The sequence below is a fragment of the Spinacia oleracea genome, chromosome 4, assembly GCF_020520425.1.
Source record: "Spinacia oleracea cultivar Varoflay chromosome 4, BTI_SOV_V1, whole genome shotgun sequence".
Classification (NCBI taxonomy): Eukaryota; Viridiplantae; Streptophyta; class Magnoliopsida; order Caryophyllales; family Amaranthaceae; genus Spinacia; species Spinacia oleracea.
The window spans coordinates 166,053,785-166,080,018 of record NC_079490.1 but is presented as its reverse complement, the minus strand read 5'-3'; the positions used below and the strand labels follow the sequence as shown (position 1 = coordinate 166,080,018).

Here is a 26,234-nt window from a genome sequence, read left to right as displayed (position 1 = left end):
GTTACTTTTTTTTTTTTTTTTTTTTTTATAGTTTTAGGGGAGGTACGCTATTGGTTTCGCGCTTGTCACACCATCAAGTTGATGGTGTGATTGGTCTCACACGAGACGCGCTGAACATTTATTCATGTTTCTATACAAAAATAGTTAATAAAAATGATAGAAAAATTAAACAGTAAATAAAGTAAATACTTTTTAGGAATTTTTTTTTGGAGGGAAAATTTTACACCAGAAAATAACATGTGTCATTTCTGGTGTTTGTTTTAGTATAAAGTAATAGATAGATAATAGATAGATGTTATAATAGATTTTGAATCCGATTCTCATTTTAAGAAACTTGTTATAAGAGGTTCCAAATCCTGAAATTTTAACAGGGGACTATGTTAACGAGGGAAGGACCGACGGATTTAAAATAGAATACGTGTGCAAACAGGGAGTATTTGATAAAAAAAAGTTCCTTAACTCGGACCACCTTGAGGCTCAGAATGATTTTCAATTTCCCATATACCACCTTGAGGCCATGAACAAATTACTCGAAGAATCCAAGAGGATTCCGGCTGCCGGTGATCTCGCTGCTGCTCAAAAAAAGCCTTCCGTTGAAAACATTGCAGAGAGAGGAGAGAGAAAGTGTTTCCGGTAAGTTCTTCCCCTATAAAATTAGGATTACGATTCGGTACTCAATTATTAGGGAAATTGATCGAATTTTGGGACAGGAATAGGTTATTGGTGACCTATTGATCTTGTATTTATGTCTAATTTAAAAGGTATTACTGGAAATGATTCCAATTTGCAAATTTTGTGTATTGTGATTGAGGCTAAATAATACAAGTACCTGTATTATAGCAATTGAATTGAGGCAACTTTTATGTAGCTCAGTTGGAGGTTGAGGAACTCTGAAACTCTGAACCATAGTATACTAGAGGGGTAAACGAGATTACGGAGTTGGAAATTAACTAATTCTTGTTACAATTTTGCAATAAAGTCATACGAAGAGAAATTCATGGTTTCCAAACCTGAAATGCGTCAGGAATTTGGTCCATTGTTATTTGTTAATCTCTAGACAAGGCATTATCATTTCAGAAACAGTGAAAACAGAAGAAATTCTCAACTGCATTGTCTATAATTCTGCATATAACTCTGATATTCTGAATTTTTTATCAGGTGTTAATGAATACGGATTACTAGCTTTCGTCCCTCAGTGCATCAGAATGAAGATCAGTGGCAGTTTGGCAGTCATATATCACACACATTTTAAGAGGTTGAGAATCAAACTGAAGGGCTTTAAGATCAGGTGTTAATGAAGACTAGATATCAAGATTGTATAATACCCCCTCAATACATGTAAATGAGTTTGGTGAAGCTTGCTCATGATCAATAATAGCTTGGCAGCTGGTTATATCACACACATTTCAACAGGTCCAACTATTTTTCATGAAGAATAGCTGGATAAAAGTTACCGAAATTACAGGACTCACTCGTCAAACTGGAATTAAACTTTTGGTTGTAGCTAGCACATGCTGCTGAAGTACTGAATGACAGGACTCACTAATTTGCTGCATTGCTGCTGCTGAAGTACTGCTTTCTTTGGGAGTTGACAGACTGCTAAATAAAGGTTCATCTTCTTAACTATACCACTTAAAAAGCACTGTTTATAATGCTTTCCTATCCTGTTTCTACTCATTGTGCTTTAGCTGCAATTATTATACAAGGATATGCCTGTTAAGTTTATGTTTATTTGTTCGAATGATGGGGATATTTCCTTTTCAGAGTTCTGATCTTGGAACATTTTATCATGTGCTGTAGAATAGTATGTCGAAATAAATGAATGCTGCATATTTTTGGTCTTCCTATTCCACTAGATTAGATGTCTGTTTCTATGTCTATTTCATAGGTGGATGGACTTGGAAAGACGCTGATAAATACCTCGTGGGCTAGAAGCCACAACCATAAGGAACAAATTTACATTTAGTAAAAGTTTTTTCTGCATTAAGATCCTGTGTATTTCCATTATAGTCACCATAGTGAGAAAGGCGCTAGTAGAATCTTTACCTGCTGGGATTTTCTACCATTGTTGTAAACGGGTTCTATAGACCTTATTGACGAGGGCCTTGCATATGCATTACATATATCCGACCTACTGACATACTGCATAAGTAGTAAGATACGGACACACAGTCAAAGCCGTATCCTCTTTAATATTTAGCATAAATGTTAATTTTGTTGTTAAGTGTTATTGAAAGCCTTTAACAAGAGATGGTAATGTGTCTATTTATAATCCTCATCAATATGTTGGTCTTACAGCTATCATATAATGGTATTTCTAAAGTGAGAAACAGAGCTTCGGCCAGTTTGTTCGTCTGCACCATTAAAGCTAAAATTTCATTCTGATAAGCTAAATTTTGATCATTTTAAGACCACATTGGAAACAAAACATAGAACTTGAAAAAGTTGTTCCATTGGGTAATGGGTATCTCAACAAAATACTTTTATCCTCAAACACCTAATACAATTATACAACTAAGGGTTTAGAAATACTCATTGTATTACACCTGAGCTTAATAAAAGCTTCAAAATAATTTAGAGACTAATTCTGAAATAGATAGCTGTTCTGATATTCTGATCCTGAGTCGGTACTGTTAATAAGTGCTATTTAGAAGAAGAAAAAAAAGTTAAAAAAATATGAAGCTTTTGAAATGAAGTAACTGAAGCATATGGAGCTAATCTTATTCTTCAGGCCAGAAAATCACAAGCATGCTCATGGAAGATGAAATTGGTTAAACATTGATCACCCTCGTGTTTCTGCACCCAGAAAGAGAAGTAAATAGAATAAAACAACCGAAGAAGTAAATAGAATCAAATAGAAAATTTAAAAACTTGCAGAAATAATCATTCCAGTCATTCCTGAGGGAAAAGAAGTTGTTGAAACACTACCTGCTTGAATTCTCCTGCTTTGTTGTAAACAAGTTCCAAGGAGCTTGTTTCTGATTGATGATAGTTTTGCAGAAACATCATGTCCAACCTTTCTCGTGGGAGTATTTTTTTTTTACTTGCAAGTTGAGATGGGTTCCATGGACTTTAAAATATCTCCACTATCAACTGTTAATCTGTTATCTTGTGAGTGATAGTTTGGAAATGAATGGAGCGCGAATTTAACAGGTCCACATTTTGTACTTCAGCTGAACATGCTCTAAACCAACTAGGCTGAACTGCTGAAGCAATTAGTAACAATGTGCTATGTACATTTACTTCTGAAAATATCTCTTTGCTGAATTTAACTTCCTTGTTCTTACAAATTTGTAATCAGGCAGTTTAAGGCATTTTCAATAATGACATTCAATTTGTTTATAGTGATGCTTGCAGTAATGGATTGGAATTAGTTGTGAATTTGGGATATCATGCAATGTATTGTTTGGTTGTTCAGATAATGGCATGCTGTTGCTTATTTTGTTTAGATTAATTGTGAAAGATTTTTCAAATTCCTGATTATATGCTTGATTGCATAACTTATGTGTTATACATAATAGAATAGCCAAATTCAGTTAGTGATATGTATCATCCATCTCCCTTCAGGCAATCGGGTTGCAAGAAGCTTGTTACTGATCGGATGTAGCTTGGCAGCAACATACAGAAAAAAGACAGCTGAGTGTTGGTTATGCCTTGCTTCAAAAATGTGCAGATTGCTTAGAAATTAAAGGTTAGTTCCTCTCACATGTTCATGTTCTGAGCAATGTCTTCAGACTTCTGAACCGTGTACCTTGTCCTTCTGGAAAACTCTAATGAACTGGTTGTTCTTTTAGCTGTGCCTAACAAGGTTGGGGACTTGGGTTAACGAGTAACATTAGGCGGGAAAATTGGGCAAAATAGTTGGTAAATTTTCAGTCGGTAAATATTCATTTCTCATGGAATATTTAAATTGTACGGGATCATCTTAATATACTCCTCAAGTCCAAAAGGTACAAAAATAACAACCATGAAGTAGAAGGTTTAACAATAGTTTCCGGGAAATAAATCCAGATTGTTTTTATCATCCTCTAGAAAGCGTACTTTCTGGGCTGCTAGATGTTTCCTCTGTCTTGTACATAGTCCCAAAGAGCTTCTTGCTAATTGATGATAGCTGTGCAGCTACATCACTCATGTCCAACCTTTCTCTTGAGACTTCAGTAGAGCAGTGAAGTGCTATTTCTAGTATAGGATTCATGGCATTTAATTTTGCACTTCTACCGGCATACTCCATGTCGTCTATGTCCTGAAGAAGAGCATGATCTAGAATCTGGGTCACATGTTTAGGCAGAGCCTTCTTCACAAAACCGTGCAAGTACGGACTACCTTTAAATATGTCAGTAGTTGGTCTCTTTCCTGTAAACAATTCCAGTAAAAGGATCCCGAAACTATAGACATCACCGCAGGTGGACACCTCATTTCCCAATCCATACTCTGCATGTCACATATACATCGAATGTATTATGACCGAAACATAGTAAATACTATATACTTAAAGATGGTTGATACAAAATTAATACTATTATAGGACCACTACAAATTACTATATAGTATGTGGGAATGGGTAGTATTTAGTTACCTGGAGGCACATAACCAATTGTTCCTCTAGCTTCAAGAGACTGGATTGAATCACATGCGAGGTGCTTATTCCGTTTGATAGGAACTTAGCAAGCCCAAAATCACTTACATGTGCGATTTTATCATTATCGAGGAGAACATTGCTCGGCTTGAGGTCACAATGAACCACAGGGGCACCAGAGTGATGGTGAAGATAATCCAACGCAAATGCAATATCAACGGCAATATCAAGTCTTTGGTGAAAACTCAAGTTCGTAGTGATATGATTTACACCCTTAACCGTACTAAATACCTCTGTTGGATGCAGCCAATCTTCTAAACTCCCATTTGACATGTACTCGTAAACCAAAGCTTTGAATTCTCTACCCTGATAATCAACACTTGAACAAGTTGTCATCACTTTGACAAGATTTCGATGCCTGATATTTCGGACGATCTCACATTCAGTTGTGAAGCTCTTGAAAGCACCGCAGTACTCTTGGTTAAATATCTTGATGGCAACAGTTGATCCATCCTTTTCAAGGATTCCCTTACATAGAAACCCAAATGAACCACTGCCTATTAAGTATTCTGAGGAGAACCCGTTTGTGGCTTTATAAAGGGTTTGGTAAGACAAATTTGGAAAATTTTATTTAACACCGTAAATGGTGGTCTCCTTGGTCCTCTCCCTCTTTCTTAACCTGTATAATGACACAAGTAAAGCCACTAGCAAAGTAACTCCAAAAAGCACAGAAAGAATTGCAATTGTCAATTTCTCTCTGTGCTCTAATCTTGTTTTTTTGGTGTTGCGGCTCAGTTTACAGCGGGGCAGCTTTAACTCGGGTATGCCTCCACATAGCCTGTTGTTTCCAGTTATCAAGACACCAGTTGCATTGTTGAAGACTCCACCTGTAGGTACATCACCTTCAAGATTGTTGTGTGACAAATCTAACCAGAGGAGACCCTTTAATGTTTTTAATGCACCAGGAATGGTGCCCCTGAAATTATTTTCTTGCATGTATAGGAACTCTAACGACTCGCAACTACCAAGAGAGCTTGGTATATGACCTGATATCATGTTATGTGAAACATCAAGGCTGTCAAGATTCTTCAATTGTCCGACTTCTTCAGGTAGGGATCCAGTCAGATGATTTCCAGAAAGATTGAGTATGATGGACATGCTGGGGAGATTAAATAGTTGTGACGGTATCGTACCGTTAAGCTTGTTATTTGAAAGATCTAATCTTATTAGTGATCTACAATTTCCAAGAGTTGCAGGTATTTGGCCTTCAATACTGTTATTTGGCAGGGAAAAACTAGACAACTTGGTTAAGTTTCCAATTGAAGGTGGAATGACCCCTGAAAATTGGTTGCGTTTTGAATGTAAACTAATGATGTTTTGGAGCTTGCCTATGCCTTGAGGAATGACCCCTGCAAGTCTGTTGTTACTAACCGTAAAAACTTGCAGTTTTGCTAAGTTCATTATGCAATTTGGAATTTCACCAGCGAAGTTATTGTTGCCTAATGTCAAAAAAGTAAGAGATGAGAAAGCACAGATGATTCTTGGAAAAGTTCCTTTGAAGTTATTGTCACTTAACTGTAGCCATTTTAAATTGGTGGCATTGGGCAAGGAAGAAACAAAGTTCAAATCCCCGGCTTTGTTAAGCCCAAGGGAGTTATTGTAGAGGACAAAGTGAGAAAGCCTTAGTAAGTTGTGCAGAGAAGGAACTTGTCCATAGAGGTTGTTCACTGACAAATCGAGAAATTCTAGATTTGAGGAATTGGATATCGAATGTGGAATATGTCCGGTGAATAGATTGTTGTGTATTGAGAACCACCTAAGACGTGGAAGAGTGTTACCTAAATATGAAGGAAGTTCTCCTTCCAAGTCATTCCGGGCTAAACTTAAATGTGTCAATGAAGAGAGGTTAAAGATCGAGGGAGGGACTCTCCCGGAAAACTTATTGCCCTCTAATACCAGAATGGTCAAATTTCTGAGTTTGCCTAGCCATTCTGGAATCCTTCCAACCAAATTGTTTTCAGCTATATGGAGCTCTAACAGGGATGATAAGTTCCCCAAGGACGAAGGGATATCGCCTGTCAACTTGTTTCTTGTCAAATAGAGATATCTTAAACGTGACAGAGAACCAAGCGTGGGTGGGATTTTCCCCACCAACCTGTTATGGTATAAATGTACATCAACAAGGTTGTAGCAACTTGATATACTTGATAAAATTTCCCCTCCAATGGAGTTATTATACAGCCAAAGAGTTCACAACCTATGTAAACGACTAATTTCTTGTGGTATTGTCCCTCCAAATCTGTTGTTTTGAAGGGATATCTGTTGGAGGAAGCTCAAATTACCAAGATGAGGGGAGAGAATACCTGTGAGTTTCGAGTCATTCAGGTGAAGTGCTGTCACTCTCTGATGCCTACGGCCACAAATAACCCCAGTCCACTCACAGAAGTGGTGAGAGTCATTCCATGAGCTTATGACACCCAGTGGGTCATCGGGTATCTTGGCTTTGATATCAAGCAATGCTAGCCTGTCTCTGTTGTTGTTTCCGGTTACTGAGAACTGATGACAGCAAAACAAAGTCGCAGCAGAAATGATCTGGATAAATAAAGAAGATGAGTAAAACATGTTTAGTTTTGTGGATTGGTAAGAGCTGTATAGTGACATTAATTATTTCTCACAGACTAACTAGCCAGTTTATAAAGAGTGAAAGTTCGCAGAAGAAGTCACTAAAGATATAAAATGACTTGCAGATGCGGCACATCACGGAAGAAATTAGTGGCAGGAGCCTGGAAATTGTTGAAGACTATTTGAATATTGCAAATTGCTTGGATTATATACTTTAATTTAATACCCTCTTGTGTCTTCAAGTATATAACAAAGGACTGATGATTAATCAAGGTTATATTATATTATGACCCAGATGGGAGTCGTCACTATACAGCCAGTACAATCAAGGCTGTTATCTTTCTGAGTTGCTCATTTTAAGCTCTAAATGAGCAAATATTTATACTTTAATAGCCTTAGATGTATTTTGTAAGGTATAACTGTTTGTAGGTAAAATTGTCTGACTTTGATGATTGTCGTCAAAGCCAAAGTCTGTCTTCATTTCCTCGTTCGTTTTCGGAAGAGACTAACTTATTAGTGCACGTGGAAGTTGAGGAACTTCAAGTCATTGTAGTATACTAATGGAATAAACGAGATTACAGAGTTGGAAATTATTTCTTGTTACAATTTTGCAACAAAAATCATAAGAAGAAGAAGAATTCATGGTTAACAAGCGTGAAATGCTTCAGAAATTTGGTCCATTTGTTATCTATGTCAAAATTGTCAATTGCATTTTCAACAGTTCTGCATATTACTCAGGGTTCTGATATTCTGATTTTTTTTTATCAGCAGGTTCTTAATGAATACGGATTACTAGATAGCTGTCAAGGATCATTCAATCCTCCCTCAGTGCCTTTGTGATCAGTGACAGTTTGGCAGTTATGTTGGGCCCGTTGATGCTGCTCAAATACTGCTTTATTTAGGAGTCGAAAAAATCATCTGTATTTCTGAAATGACGGACTGCTAAATAAAGGTTTTTCTTCTTAACTATACCACTTCAAAGCACTATTTGTAATGCTTTCGTGTCCTATTTCTGCTTATTGAGCTTTAGCTGCAATTATTATAGGATATATATGCCAGTTAAGTTGTTCAAATGAAGGCGAGATTTCTTTTCAGAGTTTCTGATTCTAGAACATTCTAGCTATCATTCTCAAACACCTAATACAGCTAAGATTTAGAAATGCTCATGTAACACATCTAAGCTTAATGAAAGCATCAAAATAATTAAGAGACTATATTCTGAAATAGATAGTTGCTCTGATGTTCTGATCCTGAGTCGATACTGCTCATGAGCATATGAAAAAAATATTAACCTTTTAAAGTGAAGTAACTGAAGCATATGAGCTAATCTTTCTTCAGAGCCACCATGTCACAATCATGCTCATGGAAGCTGAAATTGGTTAAACATTGATCACCCTCGTGTTCCTGCACCAAGAAGAAGTAAATAGAATAAAATAACAACCGAAGCCTTAATCCCAAAAGAAGTAATTACGATCTAAAAGAAAATTACAAAACTTCAACTGTTGCAAAGAAATAATCATTCTTGAGGAAAAAGTAGTAATCATTCTTGAGGGAAAAGAAGTAGTTGAAACATTACCTGCTTGAATTCTCCTCCTTTGTTGTAAACGAGTTCCAAGGAGCTTGTTTCTGATTGATGATAGCTTTGCAGCAACATCACTCATTTCCAACCTTTCTCGTGGGAACTCAGTTGAGCAGGAGAGTGCTAATCCAAGTATAGAAATCAGTGCCTCAAACATTAAGTTGCTATCCGTCTCCTCACTATCTATGTCTTCAAGAAGTACATGATCTAGAATCTCCATTACATTTCCAGGCAGAGCTTCTTTGACAAAGCCATGTAAGCTTAGCCCACCCTTGAACATGTCATTAGTAGGCCTCTTTCCTGTTATCATTTCCAGTAATAGGATCCCGAAACTATACACATTGCCGCTGGTAGACACCTCATTCCCCAAACCATACTCTGCATATAATTCCTCTTTTGTTAAACTAATTATGAAATTAACATGGAATTTATACAGTATAGTTAGAGATTAGATATAAATTAATTAGTTGGGTACCTGGAGGAGCATAACCGATTGTACCTCTCACTCCAACAGAGCTAGACTGATTGGAGTTTGAGTCGCCACTGTTGAATTTCAAGAGGAACTTGGCTAGGCCAAAGTCACCAACATGTGCCACCATTTCATCATCAAGAAGTATATTGCTCGGCTTGAGGTCACAATGAACTATGGAGGCACCACAATGGTAGTGTAGATAATCCAACGCAAATGCAACATCAACTGCTATATCAATTCTTTTGAGAAGATTTAAGTGCCTTGACATATTATTTGCTTCCTCTATTCCAGTGATTGAATATGCAGGATGCAACCAATCATCCAAACTCCCATTCACCATGTACTCATAAACTAAAGCCTTGAAATCTCTGCCTTGATAATCCACACTTGAACAAGCTGTTCCAACTTTCAGAAGATTCCGGTGCCGGATGCTGCGGAGGACCCCACATTCAGCCATAAAACTCTTGGTAGCACCATGATTTTGAAGTTTAAACACCTTGATGGCAACAGTAGATTCATCCTCATCAAGTACCCCCTTGTACACAACACCAAATGTACCACTGCCAATCAAACATTCGGAGGAAAACCCATTTGTGGCTTTAAGAAGGGTTTGATAAGACAAACTTGGAAAATTTTCTGAATCATCCGAAGCTGTCGGTTTCTTAGTCCTCTTTCTGTGTCTGAAAGTATATAATAACACAAGAACAACCAGTAGCAGTATAACTCCAAAACACCCAGAAAGAATTGCAACTGCCAATATTTTCTTCCTGTTCTCTGATTTTCTTCTTTGGGTGTTGCTGCTTAAACTACATCGGGGCAACTTTAGTTCAGGCATGCCTCCACAAAGCCTAGTGTTTCTACTTATGTAAATACCACTTCCATTACTAAAGACTCCATCACCAGGTACTTCACCTTCAAGGTTATTGTTGGATAAATCTAGGCTTTGCAACTTGAAGCTCTGTAAATAGTTTGGGATTCCTCCGGAGAAATTGTTGTATGACAAATTTAATACAAGGAGACCCTTTAATGCCTGCAATGAATCAGGAATGGTGCCCTGGAAATGGTTTCCCCCCATGTGTAAGAACTCTAACGACACACAACCACCAAGAGAGCTTGGTATCTGACCTGATAACATGTTTTGAGAAAGATCAAGGGCGTCAAGATTAGTCAGTCTCCCAACTTCTTCAGGCAGAGACCCAGTCAGGTGGTTTCCAGATAAATCGAGTGTGATAGATAAGACAGGTAGATTAAAAAGTTGTGGGGGTATGCTCTTCCTAAGACTGTTATTAGAAAGATATAGTTCATTTAACGATATACAATTTCCAAGAGATGATGGTATTTGGCCTTCTAATCTATTGTTTGAAAGCGTTAAAACAGATATCTTAGTTAAGTTTCCAACTGAGGTTGGAATGACCCCGGATATTTGGTTCCCATCTAGATATAAGTTCTGAAGGTTTTGGAGCTTCCCAATGCCTTGAGGAATGACGCCAGAAAGTGCATTGTTACCAGCATCAAGGAATTGCAATGTTGCTAAATTTTCAACGCAACCTGGAATTTCTCCAGCTATGTTGTTATTCCTTAGTTGGAAATCGGCTAGAGAAGAAAAATTGCAAATGGTTTTAGGGAAGACTCCTTTGAAGTTATTTTCACCTATCTCAAGGGCTCGAAAATTGGTGGCGTTAGGCAAGGATAAAACAAAGTTCAAATCTTGAGCTTGGCCATACCCAAGGGAGTTAGTGTGTAGGACAAGGCAAGTAAGCCTTGTTAACTTGTGCAAAGAAGGAACTTGTCCTCGGAGATTGTTCTCGGGCAACCTAAGAATTACTAGGTTTGAAGAATTGGATATCGAAGCTGGAATATGTCCAGTGAACCTATTTGAAGCTATAGAGAACCTTTGAAGTTTTGGAAGTGTGTTGCCTAAATCTGAAGGTAGGTTTCCTTTCAAGTCATTCTGACCTAAATCTAAGTGTGTTAGTAAAGAGAGGTTAAAGATTGAGGGTGGGGTTACTCCAGATAACTTATTGACAGATAAATACAATTCGATCATATTACTTAGTTTCCCCAGGTTATCAGGAATTCTTCCTGCCAATCTGTTTTCACTTAAGGAGAGTGTAGACAAAGATGATAAGTTCCCCAAAGATGAAGGAATATTACCAATCAAGTTGTTCCCTCCTATAGAAAGATGTTGCAAATATGCCAGGGAACCAAGCGTTGGTGGTATTTCTCCCATCAACCTATTATTTTCAAGACCTATCTGAATAAGGCTATAGCAACTTGATATGTTTGACGGAATTTCCCCTGTAATGGAATTATTAAACAGCCATAGAGTTTGTAACCTATGCAAACGATTGATTTGAAGAGGAATTGTGCCACCAAAACTGTTATTTTGAAGGTGTAACTTCGTGAGGAAGCTCAAGTTACCAAGATGAGGAGAAATGATACCTGTCAGTTTTGAGGATTGTAGGTCAAGTATCGTCACTCTCTGGTGCCTGCGGCCACAAGTAACACCGTACCACTCGCAAAAGTGGAGGGTGTCATTCCATGAGCTCATCACGCCGAGAGGGTCGAGTGTTATTTTGGCCTTAATTTCGAGCAACGCTAACCTGTCTGTTTCGTTGTTCCCGGCTACGGAGAACGGGAGGCAGCACAACAGAAAATTAGCACAAAGGATGCAGTAAAGAAAGGAGGATATGTTAAAGTTTTTGGAGAAAGAAGACATAGCTTAGCTTATATATAAAGTTATGGTTATGGGGAATTGAGAATAAATGTTTTGCAACCATATGTAACGCTATTTATACTGCAGCAATGATAGAATTAAGTGTAGGACGTAACCAAAGAAATGAACGTTATTCTATCCTTCAACTCTGTCTTCTTGACCAATAGAAGACTTGGAAACTATCTTTAATACTTAATCAGAGATCGAGCCGCGGTCAGAATGAAGGTTCTTCATGTTGAAAGATACCACGACCACCTGATAATTAGTTTCAACATCATGTCTAAATCGTGTACATGATGTCAAACGTAAAGAACAAACAGGGACATAAGGCGTAGTACGTTTGAAACTTCTTCTCTAATCTCCTACATTGATTTAATATTGGAATTTTATAGTGTGAATTCTCCACAGAGGTCACGTACGGTCGGATGTAAATGCCGTTAAGTCTATGCTACATTGCTACGGCATTGGGCATCTGACAATAAAGTATGATTATTTAGGAGGATATGAAGCAGTATTCCTAGATTATGGACTGTACAATAAAGTATTGGCCGTATATCACTATATCATACTCCCTCCTTTCTAGATTATGTATGTCAACATATGCTTTCCTTTTTAGTCTGTATGTCAACCCTTCTTCTTTTCTTTCTAGATTATGTATTTGAACCCTTCCTCTTTTGTATGTGAACATACTCCCTTCTTTCTAGATTATGTATGTGAACCCTTCCTCTTTTTTTTGGTAACTTTTCCATGGACCTTCTTCATTGTCAACGATCTGGAATTAATTATCATACGAAGTATGAATTTTCCATGGAGGCCGGACAAGTAGCTAATGTCTAATTACTGGAAGATAAAACTGTTGTCCATGAAAATGGTTATGTGCAATGATGTATAATTTGGGTTATGGCGTTAATGCGTTATGAAATTGTCAAATGTCATATTCCCTTGGTTCCAGAACATACATACGCTTTCTTTTTTAGTCCGTTTTTTTAACTCTTCTTATCTTTGGTAACTTTTGCTTGTGTTCAAAATTCAATGAGTTCATATATACTATAGGCTCAATTTACATTCTGTTTTGAGTGTATGTTCAAAGACGGAGAGTCATTCTTTCACCTGACAGACTGATTTTACAAACATAAATCCAAGTCACATGATCGAGCTACATATTGTTCATTTAGGTAATCCAAGTTTGGTCCACAGACTGAATGTTTTGGAAAATACAAAAGATGAAGAACAAGATATATCTGAAAATCCATCTACTGGCTTTTGAATTGGATAAATTAGATAATCGGATACTGAGTTGATTATTGCCCTCCAACATCTTCCTCCTATTTTCCCCATCTTCCTCCTATTTTCAAATATAGATTATCAGCAATGTAAAAGCTTGTTTAATTTTTCGAGTGAAGGAACTTGTCCTTGGAGTTTGTTATGGCCAAGTTGGAGAACACTTAAATTGGAAATTCCTTGTAACCACATTTTATACAGATGCAATAGTCAAAATTTGAACAACAAAATCATTTGTCTCATCCTCATCACTTGTTTTATGGCTGTTTTATTTTGACTTATTCACAATAATAATACAAGGATCACAAATTCTATTTACAAGTGGTGCACCGGAATAAAAGTTGACTCAAAATTCTTATATAAGTAAACATTATCTACTTTTTAGAAATAAATTTTTTCATTTTAATAAAAATTATTTCTTCAAAATCACTAATAATGTACTCCCTCTGTATTTATTTAAGAGATACAATTTCCTTTTCCGGCCGTATTTATTTAAGAGATACACTTGCCATTTTTAGTAACTTATCAACTCCACCATCTAATTAAATAATACATCTAATGTACCCTATGACCCACCATCCTATTAAACAAATAATTTCATAAATCCACCCCACCTCCCACCCCCGAAAATGACATGGTCCCCACTTGTTTACTTATTAAAATATCTATCTAACCCCACTTGGTATATTATTTTATTTCATTCAATTATTTTTCTTAATACCCGTGTCCGTCCAAGTATATCTTTTAAATAAATACGGAGTATAGAATTAATCATTTAACCCTTTAAAATGTTTATCTATCAACTTCTTTTTATAATATAAAAATTATAAAAACTAGGTTAAAGTTACAAAAAACTGCATAAGAGTTATCACAGTGTACAATAAATTTATTATACACCTTATGCGCACAAAACTTTTTGTACAAGGATATATGCTTCACATGCTTGGCCTACGGATCGACTAAAGTTACAAGCAAGGATGCTACCTGGTCTTTTTTGTGAATAAAAGCATTACAAGAATCACACATGTATTATATATTATGTGGATCAGATGTCAAATTGTTAACTAGCTTTAGTTGGTTAAAATCATAAAGGATCATGTTAGAATTGAATCTCGTCTGTATCATTTTGTGTATTATAATCTCTACAACACGAACATTATATTGGATTACATTACGTGTATTTTTTTTTTATTTTTTTTGGCAACACGTGTATTTTTTTTCAAGGAGAAGTTGTTTAATCATTTTATTGGCTAAAATAGATGCTTAATAGATGACCCATGTTTAGCTTCTACGGAGCACTTCATTTTTTAGGAAGGTGATCATATTTTAGCCTACGCACCCATATATGCCTTTTAATAAAAGTATTTGTGGCTTTGTTTCTTTTTAATCTATAGCAACTTTTTACCTAGGAAGTACGGACACACTGTCTATCTCGTGTCGGACATTTATTGGACATGGATACTCCGTGCACACACGAAAATATGTGTTCGACACGCGAAATTAAGTGTTCGACTTTTTTGGAGATATTTGGATCAGGGGCACGGACCGGATACACGGTGGACACACTTGTTGGACACATATTTCAATATTAGTCAAATTTTTAAATTTTTACTTTCTTTTCTCAATTCTTTTAAAGGTCCAATGCGTTTTTAGGAGTCATATGCTGACCGACATAAATAAAGAAATATAGTTGAATTTGATATTAATTATGATGTAATTGAGGTAATTGACAATAAAGAAATATAAAAAAACAAGTGTTGTAAAAGTTACAAAAAATGAAATTATTTATGATTTGAGATGGGGAGTGTAAAAGTTACCAAAAATGAAATTGGGACTCCTGAAGCTCATAGAAAAGTACTCCGTAATAAATAGTTGGGGAGTGGGTGTAAAAGTTACCAAAAATGAAATTGGGACTCCTGAAAAAAATACGGCCAGAAGTAGTAATTTTGACTCCTAAAAAAGACGGAGGGAGTATCTGGTTTTTTCCTGGCTTTTTCATTGATTTTTGGCTTTTTAACGTGGAATAGCCGAAAATGTGTTTGGAGCTGGCTTGTTGGTTAGCTGAAAAACCGACTTTTCCGCCAGAAATGAAAAGCTAATGTTACTAGCTTTTTCGGGTTGGTTTTTGGCTCTCACTACCTAAATTACTTTTCTATCCTTGTTTTTCACTAATTAATAATAATAAATAATTTAATACTCCATAATTTAATAATTAATAACTAATTAAATAAGAATTAACTAAATAAAAAAATAATTAATAATTCATGATTAAAAATGAATTTTGATGATTTCAGTTAACTTCAAATGAAGTCAAGTTAAAAAAAAAAAGTTACGAAACAGGTGAATGCAATGCACCATATCCTCTCTACAATAAAAAGCAGCAACAAAATACAATACTTGCTTTTGCGTAAGTTTTTTGGAATATTGTGTTTGTTGAACGAATGAACATAAGACCGATTAAGCCTACAAACCCACACATCGCACACCCCAAGATCCCGAAGTTCGAGCCCGGCCCGGCTGACACTCGTCTTACATATCCACCCATACCACTCTCATACTTTCTCAATCAAGAGTTACATCACTTTCAACCTGGGATATAAACAAGACGGAAAAGAAAAATTCTGTCAACCTGAGACAATATTAACATTCACCTTTTACACTATTTTCTTTTGTTTACACAGACAATAAGGTCCTGTTCTGTTCGACTTATTTTGACTTATTTCAGACAAAATAAGTTCAGATAATATAAGTTTAGCAAAATTAAGTTTTTCTCAAATATTTTCACACACAAATAAGTCTATTTCAGGCAAAATAAGTTAATTTTAGATAAAATAAGTTCAGATAATTTCAGTTTAGTTCAGATAATATAAGTTCAGTCAAAATAAGTCCAATAGAACGGAGCCTTATGTTATAGTTATGGTATATCTAGCGCAATTTTTTGGCTGCCCTCGGGTACAGCCAAGCTGGTTGTACCCCTAACCAAACTACGTCGTGTGATGCGGGTACAGCCAGCGCTAGCTGTATCCCCCCCCCCCCCAAAACGACGTCGTTCAGCATCTTTTTATCCCCTTCCTAAGTTTCCTAACTTTTTTTTTTGTTACTTCTTCTTCAAGTTGCGCAATTTTTGTTTTTAGGGTTTATTTCGATTTTTTCTCTCTCCTATTTTCTCTCTCCTCTGTTTCGATGGAGCTCGCAGTTATGGAAAATTCTGAAGCTCTTTTCGAATCTAATTCTGGAATTTTAAGTACATTTATGTCAGAATGTAAGTTTATATTTTTATTATTTTCATTTATTTGTTTTGATTTCAATGTTTTTGGTTTTGATTGTTTTTTATTTTATATTTTGATTTTGGATAAAATGTGTTTAGAATTTTGTTATTTTTCGTGTTTTCGCTGGATATTTCGATTTTGATTTGTATCTTTGTTTTTGTTTTCTGCAGAATTTCTTATTTTTTTGCAATTGTACGTTAGTTTTTGTTCGATTTTTATTCATAATTTTATTTATTATCAATGTATATAATGTTAATGAATTTTTAGCTCAGATCTTATGAACGTTATATATTTTGATAAAATACATATTATGTTATGATTTTTTGAATTGTTCTGTCCCAAAAGAAAAAATTGTTCATTGTTTAGTTATGACATTCTTAACAAACATATGAATATTCAGTTCAAGGAAATTGAACATTGTCTACAATAATAATGAACATTTTATTTAATGACTTTGAATGTTACGTACTTTAGTAATGAACATTGCATTGAAATATATTGTATCTTTTTTATTTAGATAATGAATATTCTATTGTATTAAATTGAACTTTCTATTAAGAGTTATTGATCATTACCTATGTTACAATGAACATTTTATTCAAGTATTTTATCATTATTTATATTTTACAATGAACATTTTATTTAATGATTTTGAATATTACCTATGTTCGTAATGAACATTTTATTTAAGTACATTGAACAACACCTATTTAAACAATGGACATTCTATTTTAATATTTTTAACATTACTATTTTAATATTGATCATTTTATTTAAGGATATTGAACATTTCAAATTTCAAAATGTTAGTTATTATTGAAATTGATCATTCACTATCTTCACGTTGAACAATCACTATTTTAACATTGAATATTTCTTCCATTCGCAGTGAATAAGGAAGTAAGTCTTTTTGTTGAAGGGTCAGAATCTATGTTAATGATGAAGGAAGCTAAAAATGAAGATGAAGCTTATGATTTATATAATGAATATGCTTTTAGTAAAGGTTTTGGTATTAGGGTTGGGAAAGGTCGGAAGCGTCAAAACAGTGAACTTTATACTATGAAACGGTTCTTGTGTAGCTGCGAAGGGGTTAAAGATGAAAAAAAGGAAGAGAACAAGATCTTATGCTAGATTGGATACGCGTACTGGGTGTACTGCTTTTGTTCAGTTTTCTATTGGTAAAGATGGTGTGTGGACGGTTGTGAATCATAATATGATTCATAACCATGCTATGGTTCCTCTAAATAAGAGGCATTTGATAAGATCACAAAGGAAGGTTAGTAAGGAGGCTCTTTACTTTATGTCTACTTTAAAAGCTAGTGGTGTTAAAGTGTCTGATACCTTGAGGGTTTTGAGGAAAGAAGTAGGCGGATCACCTATGGTCGGTTTTACAGCTAGTGGTGCTTATAATGCTTTATCACGTGCAAAAGCTAATAAACTTGAAGGTCATGACTGTCATCAGTTAATCAAGTATTTTGCTCAGAGAAATTCCAGTGAAGAAGGTTTTTATTATGACTTTGAGCTTAGTGAAGAAGAGGGACTTTTAAGTTTCGTTTGGCGTGATGGTAGGATGAAGAGAGATTATGATTATTTTGGGGATTTATTGGTTTTTGATACTACTTATAGGACCAATAAATATGATATGATTTGTGCTCCTTTTGTTGGTATGAACCATCATTCTAATAATGTTATGTTTGGAATGGGTTTTGTTATCAATGAAAAAACAGAATCTTTTAATTGGCTTTTTCAAACTTTCCTTACATCAATGGGTGGAAATCCCCCAATAACCATTATGACAGACCAAGCTCCATCCATTGTTGTCGGGATAAGGAATATTTTTCCAGATGCTAGACATAGATTATGTACGTGGCATATTGGGGAAAATTCAAAGAAGCATATTGGGCAGTATAGAGCTTTAGATGGTTTTTGTGACATATTCAATTATCTTCTGAAGTATTGTGAAATTGCTGCTGAATTTGAATATCATTGGCCAAGGTAATTAATTTGGATTACTTATTTACTTCAAATTAATAAATAATATGTACTTGTAACCTTATGAACATCTACTTATAAAGAAATGAACATTTTAGTAATTCATGTTATTACTAAATTATATGCTTTTCTTACTCTGAACAAACAGGTATATTCTAATGAACAAATTTGATTTTTATAGTGAACATTTTGTTTTTCAGAATGTTGACTCACTATAAATGCGTTGAAAATCCATGGTTGAAGAATTTATATATAATCAGAGAGATGTGGTGTCCTTCTTATTCTAAGAACTATTGGTCTGGTGGTGTGTTATCATCACAGCGTTGTGAAACTACCAACAAGTCAGTTTCCCATCGACTTGATAAGACACAAGGATTATATGATTTTTATCATGTTTTTTTGGATGTTATTTCTGAGTGGAGGAGCAAAGAGAATGGTCATGACTACAGAAATTGGAAAGGTAGACCAGAAGTTGCAGCTGCAATTTGCGGAATTCTTCTTCATGCGAGAAAGATTTACACTATAGAAGCATATGTTTTGTTTGAAGAACAATTTCTTAAATGGATGGCATGTTCTCAAGAAGAAAAACGCGGAAACACAGCTACAGAGAAAAGTTATTATGTGTGAAGGCCTAAAAAAGACTTGATTAAACATGAAGTTTGGTTTAACCAAGAGACTTTTGCAGTGGATTGTACTTGTCAGTACTTTACTGAAATGGGTTTTTTATGTTCTCATGCGCTTCGTGTTTATCATGTGCATTGTGTCCCAGAGATTCCCAATCTTTATATATTGAAGAGGTGGACAAAAGCGGCTATGTGCAGTCATTTGGTTGAAGATGATGGTGAAAAGTCCAATATAGTTGCGGCTTCTGTTTGGAGGGCACAAACCCTTAGGAATTTTGTTAAGCTTGTTATGTCTAGTCAAGGTTCTCTTCAAGCTAGGGCTGAGGTTGATTCTGCCTTTGGTCTTTTAAAAGAAAAAGTGGAGAGTATTAGGGGTACTATTGATTTTTCTGATCCTAAAGAGGGGGAAGATATCTTTGTGCCCTTAGTAAAAAAAACCACAGAATTTAAGTAAAAAGGGTGAGAGGAATGACAGATTGAAGAGTACAGTTGAGAAAAATCTACAATAAAGCTAAAGGGAATTGGAGGAGAAGAAAAGCAAAATTTACAGATGCAACAAGGTTTAAGGCTCAATCTACAGTCATGGTAAATATTTATTAATATTGAACATATATGTTTTATAAATTGATCATTTGCTTATAACTAATTGAACATTATTTTTTTTTTTTTTTTTGCTTGGTTTTTGCAGGAGTTGGATGAAGTTGGTGCCCCTGTGCTTTTCTCTAATTCTCTTAATGACTCATCTGATCTAGTTGTACTAGATCCTTCACTATTTCAGGTTGATTTTCTTGCGAAGTTAGAACATTTAGTTATAAATATATTAACATTATTATCTGATAAATGATCACTATATTATTTCAGGTTGATGCTTCTTTTCCGAAGCCACCTCCAAAATATTTTAGAAGAGGTGCAGCTGTTGATAAAAATGTAGAATCATCGGACAAGGTAGATATTAATATTTAATTCTTTAAAATGAATATTTAAATTTCTGTTTTTGAATGTCTTTACATTTTGTGTCAATTTTAGGAAAATAATTCAACAAATGAAACCTCAAATGATTCATATGTTCATGGAAGTACTAAAACCGATGCATGTACAAAAGTTAATGCACCATCGGCTACTAAAGCACCATCGGCTACTAAAGCACCATTGGCTACTAAAGAAACATCAGCTACTAAAGCAAAAAAGGATAAGCAGAGATATGAGTATGATATCAGGAATGCATTTGACTTGGGACTTTCACCATCACCGATGGTTACTAAAGCTCCATCTTGTACTGAAGCTAAAGTTCAAGGACCTATTCGTGCTTCAAAAATTATTCACGTAGTACCTAAAGTTCAAGGATCTATTCAGGCTGAAAAAATTACTCAAGTTGGACCTAAGGTTCAAGGACCTAAAGTTTCATTGGTTACTAAACCTCCGTTAGGTACTAAAGGATCTCATCAATCTGCTATTGATCAAGCTTATTTGAAATTTAAGTATGATGCATTTTTAGCTCTTTTTGATGAATCAATGGCTGCTGAAAAAACCATTAAAAGTCAAGGATTTAGTAACTTGATTATTGAGTTGAAAATTTGTACGTGCATTTATTTGTACTGAATCTTTTTGTGTTTGAACATTTAGTTTTAATAGATTGAACATTGAGGTCAAACATTTTGAACATCACTATTTTTCATAATATTTTATGTTTGAATTTATTTTATGTTTTTTTAAGACATCCTTCTGAAGTTTATGAACATTTTAGTCAAATATATTCAACATTATCTACTTTTGTTTCCACTTGATTTCGAAAAATACGTATTTGTCAATGTGTTTTCTGTTTAAAGATTTTGAACAATACGTATTTGAAAGTGAATATTCTATATGAAAATTTTGAGCATTAAGTATTTTAGAAATGAACATTTTATTGAAATACAATGAATATTAGTAATTTAATAATTGAACGTTCTATGAATCATATTGATTATTACCTATTTTTACAATGAACATTGTTTAACGATATTAATCATTATATATAACTTTCATAAAATCAAGCAGTTAATAAATATTTATTTTGTATGCATTAAATATTTTTGCGCATTTGATTTAATACTGCAAAGGAAACTGAATATTAAACATAAAAGGAATGAACACCAAGTTATATGTTTTTGAACAAACCACCAAAATACCAAAATATTTACTTTACATTGTACTAAAAATCTATCTTTGTTTGTTAACCTTCTTACTATCTGCTTAATTTTTCATTAACTCCTCCATGCTTCATTTATGTTTGACTCATGCTTTTCATTTTGCTTTGAAAGCATTAGGAGACCACAGAAAGTGACACGAAGCTTCCTTTTTTGATTTGTCTGTATATCAAAAATTAAAAAAAAATTAAAAATGTTTTATAAAATCCAAATACTAAATTATAAAATGAGGAATATAAAAGAAATTCAACAGACAAAACAATAAAACAGAAAAGACCAAAACAATAAAAATAAATGAACAAAATACAAAAGAAGAATGAACAAAATTCAACTTACATCATTTGCCTTCAAGTCACAGATCCATTCATGTTCTGGATCACCAGTATAGGTCTCCATGTGCTTCATGACATACACACCGCAGTTTGTATAGTCTTTCATGCTTCTCCATTTCATCTTGAGCAAATTCATTTCATACTTTTGCATTGGTTCTATTTCATAACCAAATGTGCCCATATATTTTGCAAAAGCATCCATCTGGAATTTATGTTCATAATAGTAAGATAATTATCTTTGATTTTACAATATACATTTAAGAATGATTTATTTCTTACCACAACTTCTGGGTGGCCCTGATAAAGGGAAAAACTAGGTCGTTACTAGTCTTACACCTAAATCAACTTAAATACCTAAACTAACCACAAGAATCAAGTAGAGTGGCAAGCAAAGGGTCGATATCCACAGGGAATTGCGAGTTCCGTAGCTAGATACGCTAACATAAGCTAATTCGAAAAGGGATTGGTTGTTGAAAAAGAAAGAAAATTCAAACTAAGCGATTAAAATGTTAAACAAGGATTGAAAACGCTAGGGGATTGGGATTCACCAAGGGATACATGCAATGGGAGAAATAAGGATTTGGGAATTAACTAAACTTGCAAAGACAAATTGAAAGGGGAATCTATCTTTAAAATTCTCAAGCAACGAATCATGCTTCCGCAATCAACCCAAAGCCTAAGAACTAATCAAAATAAATCCGATCGAAATCATACAATGCAATGACTTACAATCCCTTGCCAAATCAATGCATCGCGTTCCATTGACCAAGCAAAGTTACGTCTAACCAAGCAAGCAACGAAGACCCCCCAACTTATGCATTTAATTGCAAAACTAGCAAATCTACCTTAAAACCCCATACATGAAAACCCTAGGCTACACCCAAACCCCTAGATGAGAACTACTCACTCATGGACTTGACTACAAATTTCAACATGATGAATTCAATGGAAGTATGCATTTCCGAATAATCAAAGCAAAAATCCCTAACCAAAGAGTTCAAGCTAGTCTCATCATGGCAATCAAATCTATAGGCAAAACCATCATCCACAATACAATCAAAATCACCAAATCTCAAGAGATTAGCAAGGAAACTAATAAGTCTAATCATAAAGGATTAGGAAAAGCTAAACAATCAAACAAGTAGGAAGGAAAAATATAAAAGTGCCTATTTTTGGGGTTTTTGATTAATGAGAAAAATAAGAGACAGAGTAAGAAAAATCAGAAATTAAGGACATTAAATAGAAATAAGAGTTGAGGATTTTTACAATGAATCTTCCAAATCCAAGATTAGGGAGAATCCCAAGCAATACAATGAGCAATGAATGAAGTTTTCCTCCTTTCTCTCTTTAAAATTAATTTCAAACTACTTTTGTAAAAAACTAGGTTTTCTAAAAGCTCCTAAAATGCTTTAAATAGTCCCGAAAAGTGGCTCAGCGCTGGCAGCAGGTTCGGCCGAACATAAATGAAGTTCGGCCGAACTAAGAGGCAAGTTCGGCCGAACTAAGAGGCAAGTTCGGCCGAACATAAGGCAGGTTCGGCCGAACTTGGGAAGAAACAGGAGCTACTGATTGCGATGTTCGGTCGAACAATTGGGGAGGTTCGGCCGAACATAGGTAAGTTCGGCCGAACTTTTGTGAATGTTCGGCCGAACTCTGGGCTTAATTCTTCAGGCTGTTCTGCTTTGGTTCGGCCGAACACATCTGAAGTTCGGCCGAACATCTTGAGTTCTTGACTCCTTCCTTCCACTTCGAGCTTTCCTTGGATACCGTTGACTTCCATTGACTATTCCGTCCATTTTACTTGTTTTCCTACACATTAACAAACCCGTGAAAAGCAAAAACTTGACAAAAATTAAGAAAAACAAGGCGAAAGGGCGGTAATTAGGAGAAACCGAGTCAACTAGCATGTAAGAGCAAAAGGACTAAAATGAGCATAAAAGGGGAGGAAAACAAACAAAAACAAGAATAAAAAGATGCAAAATACTATCCTAGGAGTGACATAAATGTCACTCATCAGGCCCTCGTATTTAGCTTCAAATTTTACATTTCTTGGTAGAGGCCTGTTGTCAATTACATCCACAGTTTCAGTGTAATGGTTGATGACTAGGAGAAAGAAGTGTTTTACAGCAAGAACGGGGATGAATATCTGAAAAAGAGGTAATTATTTAAGTTAAAAACAATGAATAATTATATACATTAAAATGAACATTAAAGTTTGAGGAATGGTTTAGAAGTTATATAGGTTTACCTGTTTAAATTGATGAATGTTTTTGAAATTATAGTTATCCAGTTCTTCGTTAATCCTGCTTTTAAAATCATCAAGCCTTTTTTCGTAGGAGGATCCTGCTGGACATACCTTGTTTGTGCACATTATATGCTGCATTTAAAGATAATGAACATTCAATTATAAAGATATGTAAAATTAGTTACAATGATGATGAACATTTCAATTTAATTATTCGTACTTGTTATCTTAACTTTGTTAAACATTAATTATTTCAATAATGAATATTCCATTTCAAAATTTTGAACATTATGTATTGTAATTATGAACATTCTATTTAAATATATTAAACATTAGTTGTTTTAATATTGAACATTCTTTTTAGGAAAATGTTCATTTTATATAAACAAAATGAACATTTTAAATAACATCAATTATTATACTTACATATGGAACTGTTGAAAGGAAGAGTTTATCTTTATGGCCCTTTGCATTTAGATACTTTGACCATGAATCAATCACACAGCCAACCACTTCCGCTTCATCAACCAGTGTTTTCATGTCCTCTCTATTAATGTAGTTATATCCATCAAAATAAAGAACCTCACTACAAACAGGAAGTAAATTAGGAGAAAGTATAAGAATTTAAATTTTAAATTATTTTTACGTGAAATTAAAGAAAATACATGTTGTCCTGACCACTTAAGACATAATCTGCTAGACTTTGATGCATTGTGTCCAGATTTTTGAACAAGTCTCGATACTTGACCAAATATGGAGAAGAGAAGGCAGCCGGTAGTTTGTGAATCCTGTGAGGTCTTTTTCCTTTGTCACCTTTCTCATTTCTGTATATACGAAAAATTTAACAAAAAATCAACATAATTATAAAAATGAACATATAAGATTAAGAGTATGGACATATAAGATTAAGAGTATGAACATATAAGATAAATAAAGAGAATAAAAAATTCAACAAGAAAGAATATAAAATTCCAGAAGAAGAACCAAGAAGTTAACAGGTTTGAACAAGAAAGAACAAAAAAATTTAAAGTATGAACATATAAAGTAAAAGAATGAACAAAAAGTACAAAAAGAAAGAACATAACATTCCAGAAGAATGATCCAAGAATTTAACAAGTTTGAAAAAGAAAGAACAAAAAATAGAAGAGTCTGAACATATTTAACACGTTTGAACAAAACGTATAAAAAGAATGAATATTAACGAAAAACAAAAAGATTAAAAAATTAAATCATGACATTTTAAATAACCAAAACATTATTATGTCTTTAAAATAGTTTTCATAATATAACCAAAGTTTCACAAATACAAATTCAGTCTAAATACAGTTAAAATTTACCCTTCTCCTTCATCTTCTTTTTCTCCTTTGTCTTCAAAAATTTCGTCCAATTTCAAATCTGTTTTTGTGCTTGAAATTAATGTTGATATTGAGACTTCATTCAATGGAGTTTTTGGTGAAGAAAGAGAAGATTGTTCAACACCAACAGATAGTTCAGCTTCCACTGCTTGTTGCACCTGCACCTATGTAATGAGGTTCTGCTGGCTCCTCAACCATTTGTGGTGCAACCTTGTTCTCAAGAACTTGTGGTTCAGCATTTTCATTTGTCTTATTTGTTGCAGGCTGCTCCTCAACCCCATCTAGTGTAACCTTCTTCTCAATCATTTCTGGTGCAGGATCCTTTTCATTTCTCACTTCTGGTGCAGGCTCCTCTTGAATTACATTAGTTGCAGGCATCATTTCTGATACATGCAACTCAGGCTCCACTGTAGCTGCATCCAAGCTCACAATCTCCTCTGGTTGTACAACAATATGCTCCATTGTTGTTTTTGGTTCTTCTGAAGCTGGTTCACTCACTTCTGATTCTGCTTGCATCATTTTCTTAGCTTTTGCAATTCATTTTCTTTTTTCTCTTCCTCCCTTCTTTGTTTTAGATTCAGCATAGCAGAAGCCAAAGATTCATCTATTTCTTCCAATGAAAAACTTGGCGTAGAGGTGGATGTACCAGCTTTCTTACCTTTCAACTTGTCATCATCTACCATCGGTGATGGTGAAAGTCCCAAGTCAAATGCATTCTTGATATCATGGTCATATCTATGCTTATCCTTTTTTGCTTTCTTTTTCTCCAAACTAATTGCATCTAACAACTCTTTTTCTTTCTCCAATAGAGCCTTAATGAAGTCATCAGACCACTCATCTTGGCTTAATGATGGTTCTTTTGCCATTTTTGACAAGAACTCTTCCACTTTAGATACCAACTCATTTCCTGGGAAGAATTCTTGCGCCTTCTTCAGTAAATCAGAAAGCTTTGACAAATTGTCACCAACAGCTTGAATTATACCCAC

General features: G+C 34.7%; 4 protein-coding genes and 1 pseudogene across 13 annotated transcripts; 1 reads left to right on the top strand and 4 right to left on the bottom strand.

Moving 5' to 3' along the window:
* The first annotated feature begins 376 nt into the window (after positions 1-376).
* LOC110806246 (uncharacterized) lies at positions 377-20,772 on the top strand. 10 transcript variants are annotated; one of them, XR_008932163.1, is made up of 10 exons: positions 387-633; positions 1,159-1,609; positions 3,568-3,691; positions 5,372-5,465; positions 5,579-5,685; positions 7,970-8,150; positions 17,405-19,715; positions 19,819-19,908; positions 19,992-20,075; positions 20,157-20,772. XR_008932163.1 is itself a non-coding variant. In XM_056842246.1 (8 exons), exons 5-8 carry the CDS (start codon positions 19,713-19,715, stop codon positions 20,727-20,729), a joined length of 750 nt encoding a protein of 249 aa, XP_056698224.1. In that variant the 5' UTR covers positions 377-633; positions 1,159-1,609; positions 3,568-3,691; positions 7,967-8,150; positions 17,405-19,712; the 3' UTR covers positions 20,730-20,772. The 10 variants fall into 10 exon arrangements, 1 of the variants encoding a protein (XP_056698224.1); XR_008932162.1 differs by having other exon boundaries at positions 7,967-8,150; XR_008932161.1 differs by having other exon boundaries at positions 5,372-5,469.
* Positions 4,022-5,200, bottom strand: LOC110806251 (probable LRR receptor-like serine/threonine-protein kinase At3g47570; annotated as a pseudogene).
* Positions 5,204-7,334, bottom strand: LOC110806234 (probable LRR receptor-like serine/threonine-protein kinase At3g47570). The gene is made up of 3 exons (XM_022011877.2): positions 7,260-7,334; positions 6,834-7,168; positions 5,204-6,731 (listed from the first exon to the last, which is right to left on the bottom strand). Exons 1-3 carry the CDS (start codon positions 7,332-7,334, stop codon positions 5,204-5,206), a joined length of 1,938 nt encoding a protein of 645 aa, XP_021867569.2.
* On the bottom strand, positions 8,467-11,968 carry LOC110806243 (probable LRR receptor-like serine/threonine-protein kinase At3g47570). The gene is made up of 3 exons (XM_056842582.1): positions 9,253-11,968; positions 8,775-9,155; positions 8,467-8,602 (listed from the first exon to the last, which is right to left on the bottom strand). Exons 1-3 carry the CDS (start codon positions 11,966-11,968, stop codon positions 8,589-8,591), a joined length of 3,111 nt encoding a protein of 1,036 aa, XP_056698560.1. The 3' UTR covers positions 8,467-8,588.
* A 3,802-nt stretch (positions 20,773-24,574) lies between the features above and the next one.
* On the bottom strand, positions 24,575-26,234 carry LOC130471894 (uncharacterized). The gene is made up of 2 exons (XM_056842245.1): positions 25,231-26,234; positions 24,575-24,717 (listed from the first exon to the last, which is right to left on the bottom strand). Exon 1 carries the CDS (start codon positions 25,765-25,767, stop codon positions 25,384-25,386), a length of 384 nt encoding a protein of 127 aa, XP_056698223.1. The 5' UTR covers positions 25,768-26,234; the 3' UTR covers positions 24,575-24,717; positions 25,231-25,383.